The 16,048-nt window shown below is 41.2% G+C and overlaps 1 protein-coding gene across 8 annotated transcripts in view; it reads left to right on the top strand.

Moving 5' to 3' along the window:
• Positions 1 to 16,048, top strand: part of POLQ (DNA polymerase theta) — a 321,333-nt gene that overhangs the window by 58,772 nt on the left and 246,513 nt on the right. For 7 of the 8 annotated variants that reach the window (XR_004539268.1, XR_004539267.1, XR_004539270.1 and 4 more), the window contains 2 exons: positions 260 to 416; positions 6,697 to 6,820. Coding sequence is in view for 4 of the 8 variants with exons in the window: in XM_033942580.1 (XP_033798471.1) it covers positions 260 to 416; positions 6,697 to 6,820 (281 nt within the window). In the remaining 4 variants the exon portion in view is untranslated. The remainder of the gene's footprint in view (positions 1 to 259; positions 417 to 6,696; positions 6,821 to 16,048) is intronic. The other variant, XM_033942581.1, reaches the window with a different exon arrangement.

Here is a 16,048-nt window from a genome sequence, read left to right as displayed (position 1 = left end):
TAATTTTATAATACCTTGGAATAAGAATCTCCATGATTTTGTAGAATTACAGTGCATGCACAATTTCCTTTGGACTTTTCCCCATAATTATAGAAAACCATGAAATGTATTAGCTAAAAATAACTAAAAGAAGTTCATTAGACTTGTCAAGCATCAATTGCTCAAATCTGAGATTGTAGTCTGCATTATTGCATATACTTTGGATATACTAACTAAGCGATCTAATCTTTATAAGTTCTCTATCTTATTGCCATTTCAGAACTTATTTGAGGATATGGGTGTGAGAGTGGAAGGATATATGGGCAATATGTCCCCTGCTGGAGGTTTCTCTTCTATTGATGTTGCCATTTGCACAATTGAGAGAGCCAATGGCCTAATAAACAGGCTTATAGAGGAAAATAAAATGGATTTATTGGGTAAGTTACTAAGCTTTAAATGACTACGAGGTAACATTTCTTCATAGGTTAAAACAAAATATTAGAAGTCTGAGCTATGTTTTTTGAATGTGGTTTATAATTTATTAGGAAAACATCCTCTCTTTTTTTATCTTCAGAGTTGGTTACCATAATATTTACCTTTTCATAATTCTATGAGACTGATTGATGTTATTGAGCTGTTGCTCCCTGCAAGCCTTTGGTGTAGGGTTGTCTTTTTGAATCAACGTCCCTCTCCTACACAAATACTCACTGATTTTCTGGTTGACTTAGCCAGATTTGCTATGTGTAAGAATTTTTCATGTATGATGGGCAATATTACAAACAAACTTCTGGTGTTGCCATGGGGGCCACTATGGCTCCGTCTGGCAAATCTTTTTATGTCAGACTTTGAAGATCATTGGTTTCATCAGTTCCCTCAGTTTCATTTAGTTTTGAAATGGATGTGGTACATTGATGATATCTTTTTCTTTTGGATGGGCGACCACGTTTCTTTGCTTTCTTTTGTTGACTGGCTTAACAACTGCAACCCCAAGATAAAATTCTCTGTACAATGCAGTACCACGAAAGAAATCTCTATCCCCTGCATCCACTTCTCATCTTATCGATCCAGAAAAAGATATTCCTCTTCATCTATTCCAGAAGATTCAGATATTCATTATAAGTATACACAATAAGTGTCTCTTTCTTCAGCACAGTTTTCTGATTCCCAGGTGGAGGAGTCTCGTCACTCTGCTTCTCCTAGAGACACTTCTCCAGAACCTGTCTCCTTCACAAGATTCCTTCAGATGGGTAAGGACCTTAAGATCACTTTGCAGGCAGATTCCAAGCACTCCAAGGAATTTCAAAAAGAGTTGGAATTAAAACATCCTCTCAAAGAGCTACTCAAGCATCCCATAAATGGCATCTTGAAGCATGCTTTTCATACCAACTTGGACACATCTTATTCCGTGCCAGCTGTTCCTACAAAACTGGACTCTCAATATAAGGTTATTCCTATGACAGGGTTTGAAAAACTCAATTATCTCACCAGTCCTTGGTGGTAGAGTCTACCCTCAAAAAATCCAACCCCTCTAAGGTATATGTTACAGTACCTCTAGGGCGTTAGGGGAGATCTACGGACAAGTTTGGTAGGAGATTATATCAAAACTCTATGATGGCTAACAAGAGTTTTAAATTATAATTTCTACTTTACATCTTATCTCAAATTCTGGATAAAGAACATAAGAACATAAGAACATAAGCAGTGCCTCTGCTGGGTCAGACCAGAGGTCCATCGTGCCCAGCAGTCCGCTCTCGCGGCGGCCCAACAGGTCCAGTACCTGTGCAGTAATCCTCTATCTATACCCCTCTATCCCCTTTTCCAGTAGGTAATTGTCTAATCCTTTCTTAAACCCCATTACTGTACTCTGCCCTATCACGTCCTCTGGAAGCGCATTCCAGGTGTCCACCACACGTTGGGTAAAGAAGAACTTCCTAGCATTCGTTTTGAATCTGTCCCCTTCTATCTTTTCCGAGTGCCCTCTTGTTCTTTTATTTTTTGAAAGTTTGAAGAATCTGTCTCTCTCTACTTTCTCTATGCCCTTTATGATCTTGTAAGTTTCTATCAAATCCCCTCTAAGTCTCCTCTTCTCCAGAGAAAAGAGACCCAATTTCTCCAATCTCTCAGCGTATGAAAGGTTTTCCATACCTTTTATCAGACGTGTCGCTCTCCTCTGGACCCTCTCGAGTAACGCCATATCCTTCTTAAGATATGGTGACCAAAATTGGACGCAGTACTCCAGATGCGGGCGCACCATCGCCCGATACAACGGCAGAATAACTTCTTTCGTTCTGGTCGCAATACCTTTCTTGATTATACCAAGCATTCTATTCGCTTTCTTGGCGGCCGCTGCACACTGTGCCATCGGCTTCATTGTTGTGTCCACCATTACCCCCAAGTCCCTTTCCTGTGTACTCTCCTTCAATAATATCCCTCCCATCGTATAGTTGTATCTCAAGTTTCTGCTTCCCATATGTAATACTTTACATTTCTCAACGTTGAACTTCATCTGCCACCTCGTCGCCCATTCCCCTAGCTTGTTCAAGTCCCTTTGCAATTCTTCGCAGTCTTTTATAGTCCGAGCACCACTAAAAAGTTTGGTGTCGTCTGCAAATTTTATTATCTCACACTTTGTCCCTGTTTCTAGATCATTTATGAATATATTAAATAGCAGTGGCCCGAGCACCGAGCCCTGCGGTACATGCCCTGCGGTACATGCCCTGCGGTACATGCCCTGCGGTACATGCCTCTCTATTTTAAATATCTACCTGAACATTGACTTAAAGACTTTAAACACATGTACAGAACTCTCACACAGTTACAAGTCCATCTAGTCCAGTGTTCCTAAGATGCTTTTGAGTTGACATTGAGAGTATCAACACTCTCTGTCACCATGAGAAGTTTGGCATGGCTGAGAGTAAATGATATGGACCCCAATCTACAGGATCGATTAGCGAATATTCCCTGTCTGGGGATGGAACTTTTTGGTGACTTGATTGAAAGTGCTACCAAGAAACTTTCGGAGCATGAAAAATCATTTGCCTCCTTGATTAGGCATAAACCTAAATTTACAGCATCTCGAGGATATAAACCACCTCCTTCCTATCAACAGCATTATCCTGTAAAATCTGCACCATATTCTCATCCACCAGCTAAACAAAAAGCCCGTCAACAACACCCTCAAAAGGCTCAAACACCTGCGGTATCAAAGTCAAATCACCCCTTTTGACAAGTTTCTACAGAGAATAATCTCAATCCCTGTGTCCCTGTCTTCCCTCCTTCCCATTGGGGTTCACCTTCTTCATTACTGCCATCATGTCCGACATCTGGGTGCATACCATCATAAAAGAAGGATACTCTCTTAATTTTCTTCAAGTTCTATCAGATCATCCACCAAGAGAGTTTCCTTCCAACTCTATGCAGGCCTCCCTTCTTCTCCAGGAAGTCGAAGCTCTGCTTGTTTTCAATGCCATCGAGAAAGTTCCTTTAGAGCAGCAGAACATGGGATTTTATTCCCGCTACTTCCTTGTCCCGAAGAAGATGGGAGGTCTACATCCAATTTTGGACCTCAGAGCTCTCAACAAATTTCTCGTCAAAGAAAAATTTTGGATGCTGTCTCTGGTATCTTTGTATCCCCTTCTGGAACACAGTTGGTTATGCTTTCTGGATCTCAAGAAAGCTTACACTCGCATTCCCATTCATCCAGAATCTCACAGGTTCCTCAGATTTCAGGTGGGAAATCATCATTACCAATACAAAGTGCTACCTTTTGGCCTGGCATCATCCCCAGAATTTTTACTAAGTGCCTGGTCTTAGTAGCAGCAGCCTTACGAAATCATGGGCTTCAGGTCTTTCCATATCTAGACGATTGGCTCATCAAAGACCCTACATCTCAGGGGGTTACTGTAGCGACACAACAGACTATTCTGTTCTTACAGAATTTAAGTTTCAAAACCAATTTCCCCAAATCTCAACTTCAGCCCTTTCAGACTCTGCAATTTATTGGAGCTCTTCTAGACATGGTACATCTCAGAGCATTCCTTCCCCGTCAACATCAGGATGCTCTTATAAACTTTGTCAGTGGGTGTCCACCCTCACTTCACTCTCAGTGAGAAACATGATGGTTCTCCTAGGTTACATGGCTTCTACAGTTTACATGACTCCTTTTAACAGACTCCATCTAAGAATCCCTCAGTGGACACTGGTGTCTCAGTGGTCGCAGTCATGCGAACCTCTCTCTCATCGCTTTTCTGTGACATCTTCTCTATGTCAATCTCTTCAATGGTGGATGCTCTCTTCCAATCTTTCCAGAGGGTTGCTGTTCCAAACGCCTCCTCACCAGATTCGTCAACCTATGCTTAGGGAACTCATATAGATGGTCTTCGTACTCAAGGACACTGGTCTGCCACACACCGTCGAAATCACATCAATCTGTTGGAACTCAGAGCAATATTCAATGCTCTCAGGGCTTTTCAGCCCTTCAGGATCAGGTAGTTCTTCTTCAGGATCAGGTAGTTCTCATTCATACAGACAACCAAGTAGCCATGTACTATGTGAACAAGCAAGGAGGTACAGGATCCCTTCTCCTTTGCAAAGAGGCTCAGAAGATTTGGAATTGGGCAATTCTTCACAATATTTTTCTGAAAGCTGTCTATTCAAGGAGAGGAAAATTCACTGATGAACAATTTGAGTCATCTCCTTCAACCTCACGAATGGACACTCAATTCTCTGTCTCTCCATTGCATTTTCTCTCAATGGGGAACACCTCAAATAGATCTTTTTGCATCTCCCCACAACAACAAACTGCTCCAATTTTGCTCAAGAATTTACTCGCCACATCACCTGGAAGCAGATGCTTTTCTCCTAGAATGGACAAGCAAGTTTCTCTACGCGTTCCCTCCATTTCTTCTTATTCTCAAGACTCTCGTCAAACTCAAGCAGGAGCATGCTACCTTGATTTTGATAGCTCCTCGGTGGCCCAGACAACCTTGGTTCTCCCTTCTTCTTCAACTCAGCAGCAGGGAGCCACTACTTCTACCAGTTTTTCTGTCTCTGCTTACACAGAGTCATGGTTCTCTTCTTCATCCCATCCTACAGTCTTTACATCTGACAGCTTGGTTCCTGTTGACATGACTTCGAATCTTTAGTTTTCTCCATCCGTCAGAGACATTTTAGATGTTTCCAGAAAACCTGCCACTAGACAATGTTACAACCAGAAGTGGACTCGGTTTTCTGCGTGATGTGATCTTCATCACAAGGAATCTCAGTCTTCATCTTTATCTTCAGTTCTAGATTATCTGTTTCATCTGTCTCAATCTGGCCTCAAATCCACCTCTATTAGAGTCCATCTCTGCGCAATTTCTGCTTTTTATCAACCGTTAGAGGGAAAACCTCTTTCTGCTCATCCTGTGGTTTCCAGGTTTATGAATGGACTTTTTAATATTAAACCACCTCCGGTGGTTTGGAACCTCAATGTTGTTCTTGCTAAACTCATAAAGCCTCTGTTTGAACCAATGTCTACGGCTCATTTGAAATATCTCACCTGGAAAATAATCTTCCTCATTGCTCTCACGTCTGCTCGTCGAGTTAGTGAGCTACAAGCTTTGGTAGCGGATCCACCTTTTATAGTATTCCATCATGACAAGGTGGTACTCCGTACTCATCCAAAATTCTTACTGAAAGTTGTTACAGAATTTCATCTCAATCAATTGGGCTTCCAGTATTTTTTCCAAAGCCTCATTCTCATCCTGGTGAAACAGCTTTTCATACTCTGGATTGCAAGCGTGGTTTGGCCTACTATTTGCAAAGGACTAAGTCACAAAGATCTTCTCCTCAACTTTTTGTCTCCTTTGATCCAAACAAGTTAGGACATCCAGCTTCCAAGAGAACAATCTCCAACTGGTTGGCTGCCCAGTTTAGTAGGATGCTTTGTTCCCATTTGTTCTGGTCTGGTATGGTAGATGATTAGGAAAGAAATGAATTACCTGCTAATTTTCTTTACTTTAGTCTTATTAGACCAGTTAAGAGATCTACTCAGCTGCATATGAATCATATTTTGACTTCTCTGGCTTCTGGGAGATTTCCCAAAGCTGATTAGGTAGCGGATCTCTTTGCCTTTTCCTGGTAGAAAAGTTTGGACAGGAAAATTAGCCTGCATATCCTTCGTTACAGAAAATGCTGAGTTGGTTGGAGCTGTACGGGTTCACAAACCGTTGTTCTCCACTTGCTGGAAGAGCGGCATAACTCATTCATTTTGGACTGGTCTGGTACAATTTATAGAAAATGATCAGGTAAATTTTCCTTATTCTAGGTTTTGAAGAGTTTTTTTGTGAAAAATAGATATTTCTATGTTTGTTTTAAAATAAACTACTGATTAGTCAGTAGATATAGGTGGTATATCAAGGAAATAAATTGAATTGCACTGGGAGAAAAATTTTTTTACATTGTATATTGTCACAGCTTGTAGTGATGTAACCTAGCATTATCTATGGTATGTTAACAGAGCTGTGCTAAGAATTTTTTTTTAGTACCAGCTCCCCAAAAAAGCAAAACTTTTGTCATTCATGAAAATGGAAATTTAATTTCATAGCAAGTAGATCTTTGTACCCAATAATTTAAGTTCATGCTTTTAATGGTTTTAAAGAGGATTGACTTGTTGAAAGGAAATCTGAGAGCAGTTTTTATGTAAGTGCCTGCCACTGTCGTGTCTAATATCTTTAGAGGTTTGTCCCTCAGGAATACTTGTTGTGGATGAATTACATATGTTGGGAGATTCTCATCGGGGATACTTATTAGAACTTCTTCTAACTAAAGTTCGCTTTGTGACACAGAAAGTATCAACCAAGTAAGTAACATGGGTGGTTAATTCATTAAACTGGATAGAGAATAAGTCCCCCCTAAAATAAGGGAAATGATTAACAGTTTTACAAAATGAGAAGCTCAAAATAAAAAGAGCCATGGTAAAAATAGCTGATTGTAATGCAAAGCATGAAAGTAAATGCTTGTATTTAGCAGTTACATTTGATAAATTGTTAATAAGAGGAAACATAAGTTATAATAGCAATTTACTGATCAGAAATCATAGATGCCAATTAATCTTTAGATACTATAATGGTAGTATACAGAGTGCATATTTGTTAATGAATTTCTGCTGTTATGCACTGTATTTGTCTGAAGTACTACAGGTGTAAGTGCTGATTTTTTGTATTACTCAGATATTTTTCCACAATTGTTGTTTTGTACCCATAAATGAGTTATCAAAATTGTTGATTTACACAATAGAAGCAGAAATGTTACAAGAACTATTCATTAAATATTGAACAATTCAGATATTGTTAAAGATGCTGCTTGAACAGATCAGGTATTTTTTTAATGAAGTTACTAGTAAGATGACTATACTGTAGTTAGGTTAAGACCAATAAGAGCTTATTGCAATATGCCATCTAAACTGATTGATTTTGTGAAACTTTTTTTCAAACTGTTTTGCTGTATTTCACAATTGTAAAATCTTTATGAAAATTTGCTGATAAGAATTAATACTGATTTTAACTGACTTAGGAAGTTATTTTTAAAAGCAACTCCACAGGCAGAAAATAGAGGGTGGAGTTGAATGGCCATTTTTTTCAGTAGAGGAGGGTAAATAGTGGTGTGCCACAGGAATCTGTGCTACGACCGATGCTGTTTAACTTATTTATAAATGATCTAGAAATTGGAGCTACGAGCCTTTCGGGGTGGCTGCTCTTTTCTCATTCTACCAGACTTGTTTTAGCTGCGTCTAGATAACCTTATATACAGCACCGCTGTAAGGTGTGCCAGAGTGTTTTTGTTTTTTTTCTAGGTTCTTTATCTTATCAAGCCTTGGGTTTTTCCTACCCCTCCCCACTTAGCACCTCACTTCAGTCAGAGTTCACCCTAGGGTTGTAAGTATTTTCCATGTTCAGGTCAACAACTTGCTCATCCTCTGGTTTCCAGCTTTATAATAGGTCTTGTCGATCTCCACCGGTCTCCAGTGGGTTAGGATCTTCAACTTGTTCTCACCAAATGGTTGGACCCTTCATTTGAACCAATATTCTCTGTACATCTTAAATTTCTCTCTTGGACAGTGGTCTTTGTCATCTCCATCATTTCTGCATGTCGAGGGACTGGGTTTCCAGAGTGGGTGTGAGACCCATCCTGTACAGTTTTTTCGCCAGGATAAAGAGCTAGATTCACTAAGCAAACTGATCGTGTACCGATTGGTTTGCGACCCAATTTTCCTCCGACCCAATTCACTAACCTCTGTGCTGATCCGATTCCGATCCGTGCATGCAAATGAGGGGAAACGGCATGCAAAGTAGGCAGGGACATGATTCACTAAACAAAAATCTTGAACACCGACTGGGCTGGCTGATCAACAAGAAGCGACTGCTGGGGACCAGTCGCTCACGTCCTTTCTGACTGTCCTGCCAGCCCTGAATAAACCTGCTCTCTGCCTCCCCGACTCTCTCTCTGGCTCCCTGGCTCTCCTGCTCTCTGCCACAACCTATTGTCTGCCTCCCTGACTCCTTCTGGCTCCCCGGCTCTCCTGCTCTCTGCCGTGACCTGCTCTCTGCCTCCCCCGACTCTCCTGATCTCTGCCGCCCTTTCCTGCATTGTGAGCCCATGATTTTAACCTGCGTGGGATGAACACAGAGGATCTAGAATCAAAAAATAATAATAAATATTGAAGAACTAAGGCCAGTACTGCGCAGAGTTGCACAGTCTGTCTGTATATGGCCATTTGGTGGAGGATGGGCTGGGGAGGGCTTCAATGGCTGGGAGGGTGTAGATGGACTGGAGTGAGCTTTGACGGAGATTTCAGTAGTTGGAACCTCAGAACAGTACCGGGCAGAGTTTGTATTCTTGCCCAGAAACAGATAAGAAGAAAAAAAACCAACAAATTTTTAGATTGAATCAGGTTGGGCAGACTAGATGGACTATTCGAGTCTTTATCTGCCATCATCTACTATGTTACTATGTAAAGTAGATGGTCTGTGCATGCGTTGGGATTGCTACTTAGCGATCTGTGTTGGTGGATAGGGGCATGCCTTCGATTGCCCCCATTAGAATATTCTTGCTTCCTGAATCAATCAGCGCTGCCCGGATCAGACATGGATCGGGCAGGTTAGTGAATCAGGCCCAAAGTACTTTTCTGTACCCCTTCCTTTATTCTGGTAAACAATGCTCATGGAATGCAATATACATTTTATCATTGTGCTTCTACCTTTCTCTCTAAAAAGTCCATTCTCGCCTTGGAGGGTGGCTCTTCATACCTTAGACTGCAAACGAACCTTGACTTTTCTTTTACAAGGAACTCAGTCATGCAGAACCTATTCTTACCTGTTCAGTCCCTTCGTTTCTCACAGGTTGAGTCAGCCTATCTTTAGAGATTAAGTTTCACATACACTACAGTCTGTATTTCTTTTTCCCTTTTTCCGTTGTTCTGCAACTTAAATCTCTGATAGCACATAAGATCTCGGCTGTTGTGACTTCAGTTGCATTCATCCATCCCGTTTCCATGGGGGATATCTGTAATGCAGCTACATGGTCCTCAGTTTACACGTTCATGCTCACTCCTGTCTGTAATCCCTCCATCCCATTGCAGTAAGCTAGGTAGTCTCATATGTGAGAATATGCTGCCTGCTTGTCCTAGGTTAAAGCACAGTTACTTACCATAACAGGTGTTATCCAGAGACAGCAGGCAGATATTCTCACATCCCACCCACCTCCCCTGATTGACCTCTTAGCTTACTTACGGAACTGAGGTACCGCGAGCCGGCTTCAGGTGGGAAGGCACTTGTGTATGCATGGTGCGGGCAGTTCACTTTTCATACTGTTTGTACTGGGCTTCGTGGATGACGTCACCCATATGTGAGAATTTCTTCATGCTGTCACTGGATAATACCTGTTATGGTAAGTAACTGTGCTTTCCCGAATCTCCCCTGGAACCCTTTTTAAAAAATCGGTGTAACATTGGCCACGCTCCAATCTTCAGGTACTACAGGCGATTTTAATAACAGGTTACAGATCACTAACAGCAGATCAGCAATTTCATGTTTGAGTTCTTTCAGTACCCTGGGATGATTACCATCCAGCCCAGTTGATTTATCATTCTTTAACTTGTTGATTTGGCTTAGTACGTCTTCCAGGTTCACTGAGTGTTATAATTTACATACCCTCATCACCCTTGAAAACCATTTCTGGTTCAGGTAGATTTCTTACTTCATCTTCCGTAAAGACCAAAGCAAAGAATTCATTCAGTCTCTCCACTATGGCTTTATCCTCCTTGAGCGCACTTCTGCTTTTGTGTACCTAAAAAAAATTGTTACTATGAGTTTTTATCTCTTTGGCAAGTTATTCTTCATATCTTTATCAATGCTTTGCATCTAAGTTGCCAGTGCTTGTGTGTCTCCTTATTTTCTTCATTGGGATCATTTTTCCATTCTTTAAAGGATGTTTTCTTGGTTGTAATAGCCTCTTTTACTTTGCCTTTAAATCATGCCAGCTCTCGTTTTCTCTTCTTTCCACCTTTAATATGTGGAATACATCTGGTCTTCACTTCCACGATGGTATTTTTGAACAACATCTACGCCTGATTTACATGTCTGACATTTGCCCAAAGACCCTTTTAGCTTCTTTTAACCATTTTCCTCATTTTATCGTAGTTGCCCTTGTGAAAATTAAATGCCGATACAGTAGATTTCTTTAGCGATGTCACTCCAGTTACCAGTCCTGCATTCAACTAAGAACCAAATCTAAAATAACTCCCCCTCTTGTCGGTTCCTGGACCAGTTGCTCCAAGAAGCAGTCATTTATGATGTCTAGGAATTTTACCTCCCTAGCCCTCCTCGATACAGCATTTATCCAGTCAATGTTGGAGTAGTTGACATCATACAATACCAAACTATCATACTCTATCAGCACTATTCAACAAACCGCCTTGGCATGAGTGTATGGCTTAAAGTAATACCACCCCTATCAAGGACGATTTACTGCAAAGCCTATGACTCCAGTTCCGTCTCAACCTAGGAGACAACAGCAACAAGCACGTCAACAACAACAGAAACAGAAGGCTTCCCCTCCAAAACCCACACAGCCTTTTTGACGTGTTTTTTCGGAGCATAGTCAAGTGTCGCCACTTTTCACCCTTTGCCTCAGTCCATTGAAGACCGTCTTCAGTTTTTCATATGTCATTGGGAACTGATCACCTCAGACCTCTGGCTCCTCAACATCATTCGTCAGGGATACACTCTCGATTATCAAACCCTACCTCAAGACCATCCACCAAGAGAGTCTGCTTTGGACCCTACACAGTCTTCCCTTCTGCAGGAAGTCCAATCCCTTCTTCTGCTGAGTGCCATTGAGGAAGTTCCCCTCAATCAGCAGAATCAGGGATTCTACTCCTGTTACTTCTTGGTTCCCAAGACCGGAGGACTGAGACCCATCCTGGATCTCAGAGCTCTCAACAAATTTATAGTCAAGGAGAAATTCAGGATGCTATCCCTCACCCTGCTTTATCATCTCCTCAATCAGAGCAACTGGCTATGCTCCCTAGATCGCAAAGAAGCCTACACACATATTCCAATTCATCCAGCTTCCAGGAAGTACCTTCGCTTCCAAATCAGTCAATGTCATTACCAGTACAAGGTTCTTCCCTTTGGCCTGGCATCTTCTCCCAGAGTCTTCACGAAGTGCCTGATTATGGTGGCCACATCTCTCCGATCGCATGGCCTTCAAGTCTTTCCTGGATGACTGGTTGATCAAGGCTGTCTCCTCTTAGGAAGTGGTCCGAGCAACATCTCAGACCATTTTTTTTCTCCAGGTCCTAGGATTCAAACTCAATTTTCCCAAATCACATCTCATTCCGACTCAACGCCTGCAGTTCATTGGGGCAATCCTAGACACCACTCTCATGAGAGCATTTCTTCCTCCAGATTGTCTTCAGGCTCTCATCCGTCTGTGTCAGCAACTGCTTCCTCTTCAATCCATCTCTGCCAGACACATGATGATTCTTCTAGGCCACATGGCTTCAACTGTCCATGTCACACCACTGGCAAGACTACATCTTCATATTCCTCAGTGGACCCTTGCTTCCCTGTGGTCTCAAGCAACGGAGACAAAAAGGGAGTGATAAAGAAGCAAAAAGAGGTAGCCGACAGGTTAAACAAATTCTTCTCGTCAGTCTTCACAAGCGAGGACACATCCACTGTACCAGAACCCGACGTGATCTTCCATGGTGATCAAGAAGAAAAACTGTCAACAATAGAGGTGAACTCACTGTACCAGACTCGAATATTTTAGACCTTCTTAGATATCAAACACTAAAGTACCAGCAGTAAAAGGTCTCAAAAAAGTTTATAAACAATTCAGGCTAACAGGCCTCAGAAGTACCTTACTGTATGTCTATTATTCTTTAAAGAGCATACAGGTCAATTATGGCACCCATGGTTGTCATAGGCCTCTATATCATTTTTTAATTTTTAGAACAGTTTTTTAGCTTAACAGCAAATAACTTATATTTTATCTACGCGGGTGGGGGTAGGCACTCCGACATAGACTATGTTTCGCCCCGAATGGGCTGTATCAAGGAAAATCCCCCTGCAACAGTAAAAATACATTATAGTTCATCGTTTTTAAATTAGTTCTAATAAATCTAAAACCAGTATATAGAAGAAACATTTAACAGTACCTTATATCCAGCGACTCATGCTTCCCGCTATAGATTTTTAATTCAGGAAACATGGCCGCGGCGTTCTAGGCTATAAATAGCCACCGCACTTTTTTTTGAAAAACGGGATGACATCATATTTAGCGTGAGACCAACCCCCCGTCTGATTGGATAACTAAATCCATTTTAGATTAAAGAAAACCACTCAATTTCAGCGTTTAGACCTAAGGGTATAACAGTATTTAACATGTATATCCATCTTTGTTCCTTATAATTTAACTTTTCTTTGATATTTCCACCCTCCCACCCACCCATAACCTGATCTATGACCCGCCATTTCAGATCTATAATTTTATGCTTTTTCTCCCTCCATTGCTGGACAAGGGGAGCCTCTAGATTCCCTGTATTAATTCTGGATTTGTGTTCAGTTAATCGTACATTAATTTTTCTGCTCGTCCGCCCTATATAGAGCAGTTGGCAAGGACACTGAATCATATAGCTAACTGAAGAGCTCTGACAGGACGTATTCGAATGGGCCCGATAGATCTTACTAGTCCGCGGATCAGTCCACGTAGGGCCTTGTACCGACGGAAGCTCTTAAATCAGAGATAGCAAGTCTTATAGATGAAGGCATACAGAGGAAATTTCTAACTCAAAAGGAAGCAGCGTTTCTTTTGGAAGAAGGTCCATCTACTCCAAAAATTTATATGTTACCAAAGGTACATAAAAGGCTTCAAGCACCTCCGGGGCGACCCATTGTATCTACTAGACGTTCGATCCTTGAACCATTGTCTAAATTTGTGGACTATTTTTTAAAATCAGAAGTCCCGAAAATCCCTTCTTACCTAAAAGATTCTGCCCATCTGCTACGTATACTTGAAGAGAATAAAAATATTGGCAATACTACTCTGTGACTCTGGATATAACATCTTTATATACACAAATACCTCAAGAATCTGCTTTGAATGTGATTAAAGAGGTTTTGATGCAGAAAGATCTTGGCAGATTCAATTATGAATGGCTTTTAGATCTGGCCAGGCTAGTGATAACTGAAAATTTCTTCTGGTTTGATGGGGATTTTTATAAACAGATTCAGGGGGTCGCGATGGGAGCCACTCTGGCCCCATCGGTAGCAAGCTTATATGTCGCTTACTTTGAACAACATAAAGTGTTTGCTGCTTGTAATTTCCAGCATGTGGTTCTCTGGAAGAGATATCTTGATGATATTTAAATTTTTTGGGACGGATCTGAACCTGAACTGGATAGCTTTTTACAGTGGCTGAACTCTCTCGACCCCTGCCTGATTTTTACTATGACTTATCATAAGGACTATATTTAATTTCTTGATATCTTACTGATAAAAGATAAAAATCAACAAATCAGAACAACATTGTTTAGGAAAAAAGTAGACAGAAATCATTTTCTTCATTTTTCCAGCTTTCATCCTTTTTTTCTAAAATTTAATATCCCTGTGAGCCAATTCCTATGTATTAAGAAAATCTGCTCTTCTGACGAAGAATTTGAAAAACAAGCTAAGATACTTAGTGATCGGTTCTATGAGAGGGGTTATTCTAAAAAATCTGTCCGGCGAGCGTACCTTAGGGCGAAGTATGCCCAACGATCCCTTCTCCTTAGAGAGAAAAATGAAGATATTCAGGATGATCACCTGATAGCAGTACTTCCTTTCACGCCCTTGAGCACTGCATTTTTTGCCGTGATTAAAAACCATTGGCAGATTCTTCAGTTGAGCTCTCAGTTTCAGAATTATCCGATGGCTTCCTACAAGAGAGGGAGGACGGTGGGAGAACTTCTTTCTATTTACCGATATGAGATTAATAGAAGAGATGAGGGGACTATTTTTAATCATAATGCTTGTACCCAATGCCAATGGTGCGACTTAACAGTACAAGGCCCTACGTGGACTGATCCGCGGACTAGTAAGATCTATCGGGCCCGTTCGAATACGTCCTGTCAGAGCTCTTCAGTTATCTATATGATTCAGTATCCTTGCCAACTGCTCTATATAGGGCGGACGAGCAGAAAAATTAATGTACGATTAACTGAACACAAATCCAGAATTAATACAGGGAATCTAGAGGCTCCCCTTGTCCAGCATTGGAGGGAGAAAAAGCATAAAATTATGGATCTGAAATGGCGGGTCATAGATCAGGTTATGGGTGGGTGGGAGGGTGGAAATATCAAAGAAAAGTTAAATTATAAGGAACAAAGATGGATATACATGTTAAATACTGTTATACCCTTAGGTCTAAACGCTGAAATTGAGTGGTTTTCTTTAATCTAAAATGGATTTAGTTATCCAATCAGACGGGGGGTTGGTCTCACGCTAAATATGATGTCATCCCGTTTTTCAAAAAAAAGTGCGGTGGCTATTTATAGCCTAGAACGCCGCGGCCATGTTTCCTGAATTAAAAATCTATAGCGGGAAACATGAGTCGCTGGATATAAGGTACTGTTAAATGTTTCTTCTATATACTGGTTTTAGATTTACTAGAACTAATTTAAAAACGATGAACTATAATGTATTTTTACTGTTGCAGGGGGATTTTCCTTGATACAGCCCATTCGGGGCGAAACATAGTCTATGTCGGAGTGCCTACCCCCACCCGCGTAGATAAAAGATAAGTTATTTGCTGTTAAGCTAAAAAACTGTTCTAAAAATTAAAAAATGATAAAAAATGATATAGAGGCCTATGACGACCATGGGTGCCATAATTGACCTGTATGCTCTTTAAAGAATAATAGACATACAGTAAGGTACTTCTGAGGCCTGTTAGCCTGAATTGTTTATAAACTTTTTTGAGACCTTTTACTGCTGGTACTTTAGTGTAACAATAGAGGTGAGCCATGAGGATGTCCTCCAACAGATAGATAGATTGAAAAGCGACAAATCACCAGGCCCGGACGGAATCCACCCTAGGATACTAAAAGAACTAAGAAATGAGATAGCGGGAATACTCCAACGAGTTTGCAACCTATCCTTGAAAACTGGGGAGATCCCGGAGGACTGGAAGATAGCAAATGTTACAACTATCTTTAAAAAGGGGTCAAGAGGAGACCCGGGAAACTACAGGCCGGTAAGTTTGACATCGGTTCCGGGCAAGATGGTAGAAGAACTGATAAAGGACAGCATCTGTGAGCACATCGAAAAACATGGGCTGATGAAAGCGAGCCAACATGGCTTCTGCAAGGAAAGATCGTGCCAAACAAATTTACTGCACTTCTTTGAGGGGGTGAACAGCCAGTTGGACAAAGGGGAACCCGTAGACATCATTTACCTCGACTTCCAAAAGGCCTTTGACAAGGTACCCCATGAGCGGCTACTTAGGAAGCTGTGGAACCACGGGGTGGAAGGGGACGTACGCAGAT

Source organism: Geotrypetes seraphini, chromosome 4, assembly GCF_902459505.1.
Source record: "Geotrypetes seraphini chromosome 4, aGeoSer1.1, whole genome shotgun sequence".
NCBI lineage: Eukaryota > Metazoa > Chordata > Amphibia > Gymnophiona > Dermophiidae > Geotrypetes > Geotrypetes seraphini.
The sequence above is the reverse complement of the archived record's forward strand: the minus strand, read 5'-3'. Positions and strand labels throughout refer to the sequence as shown.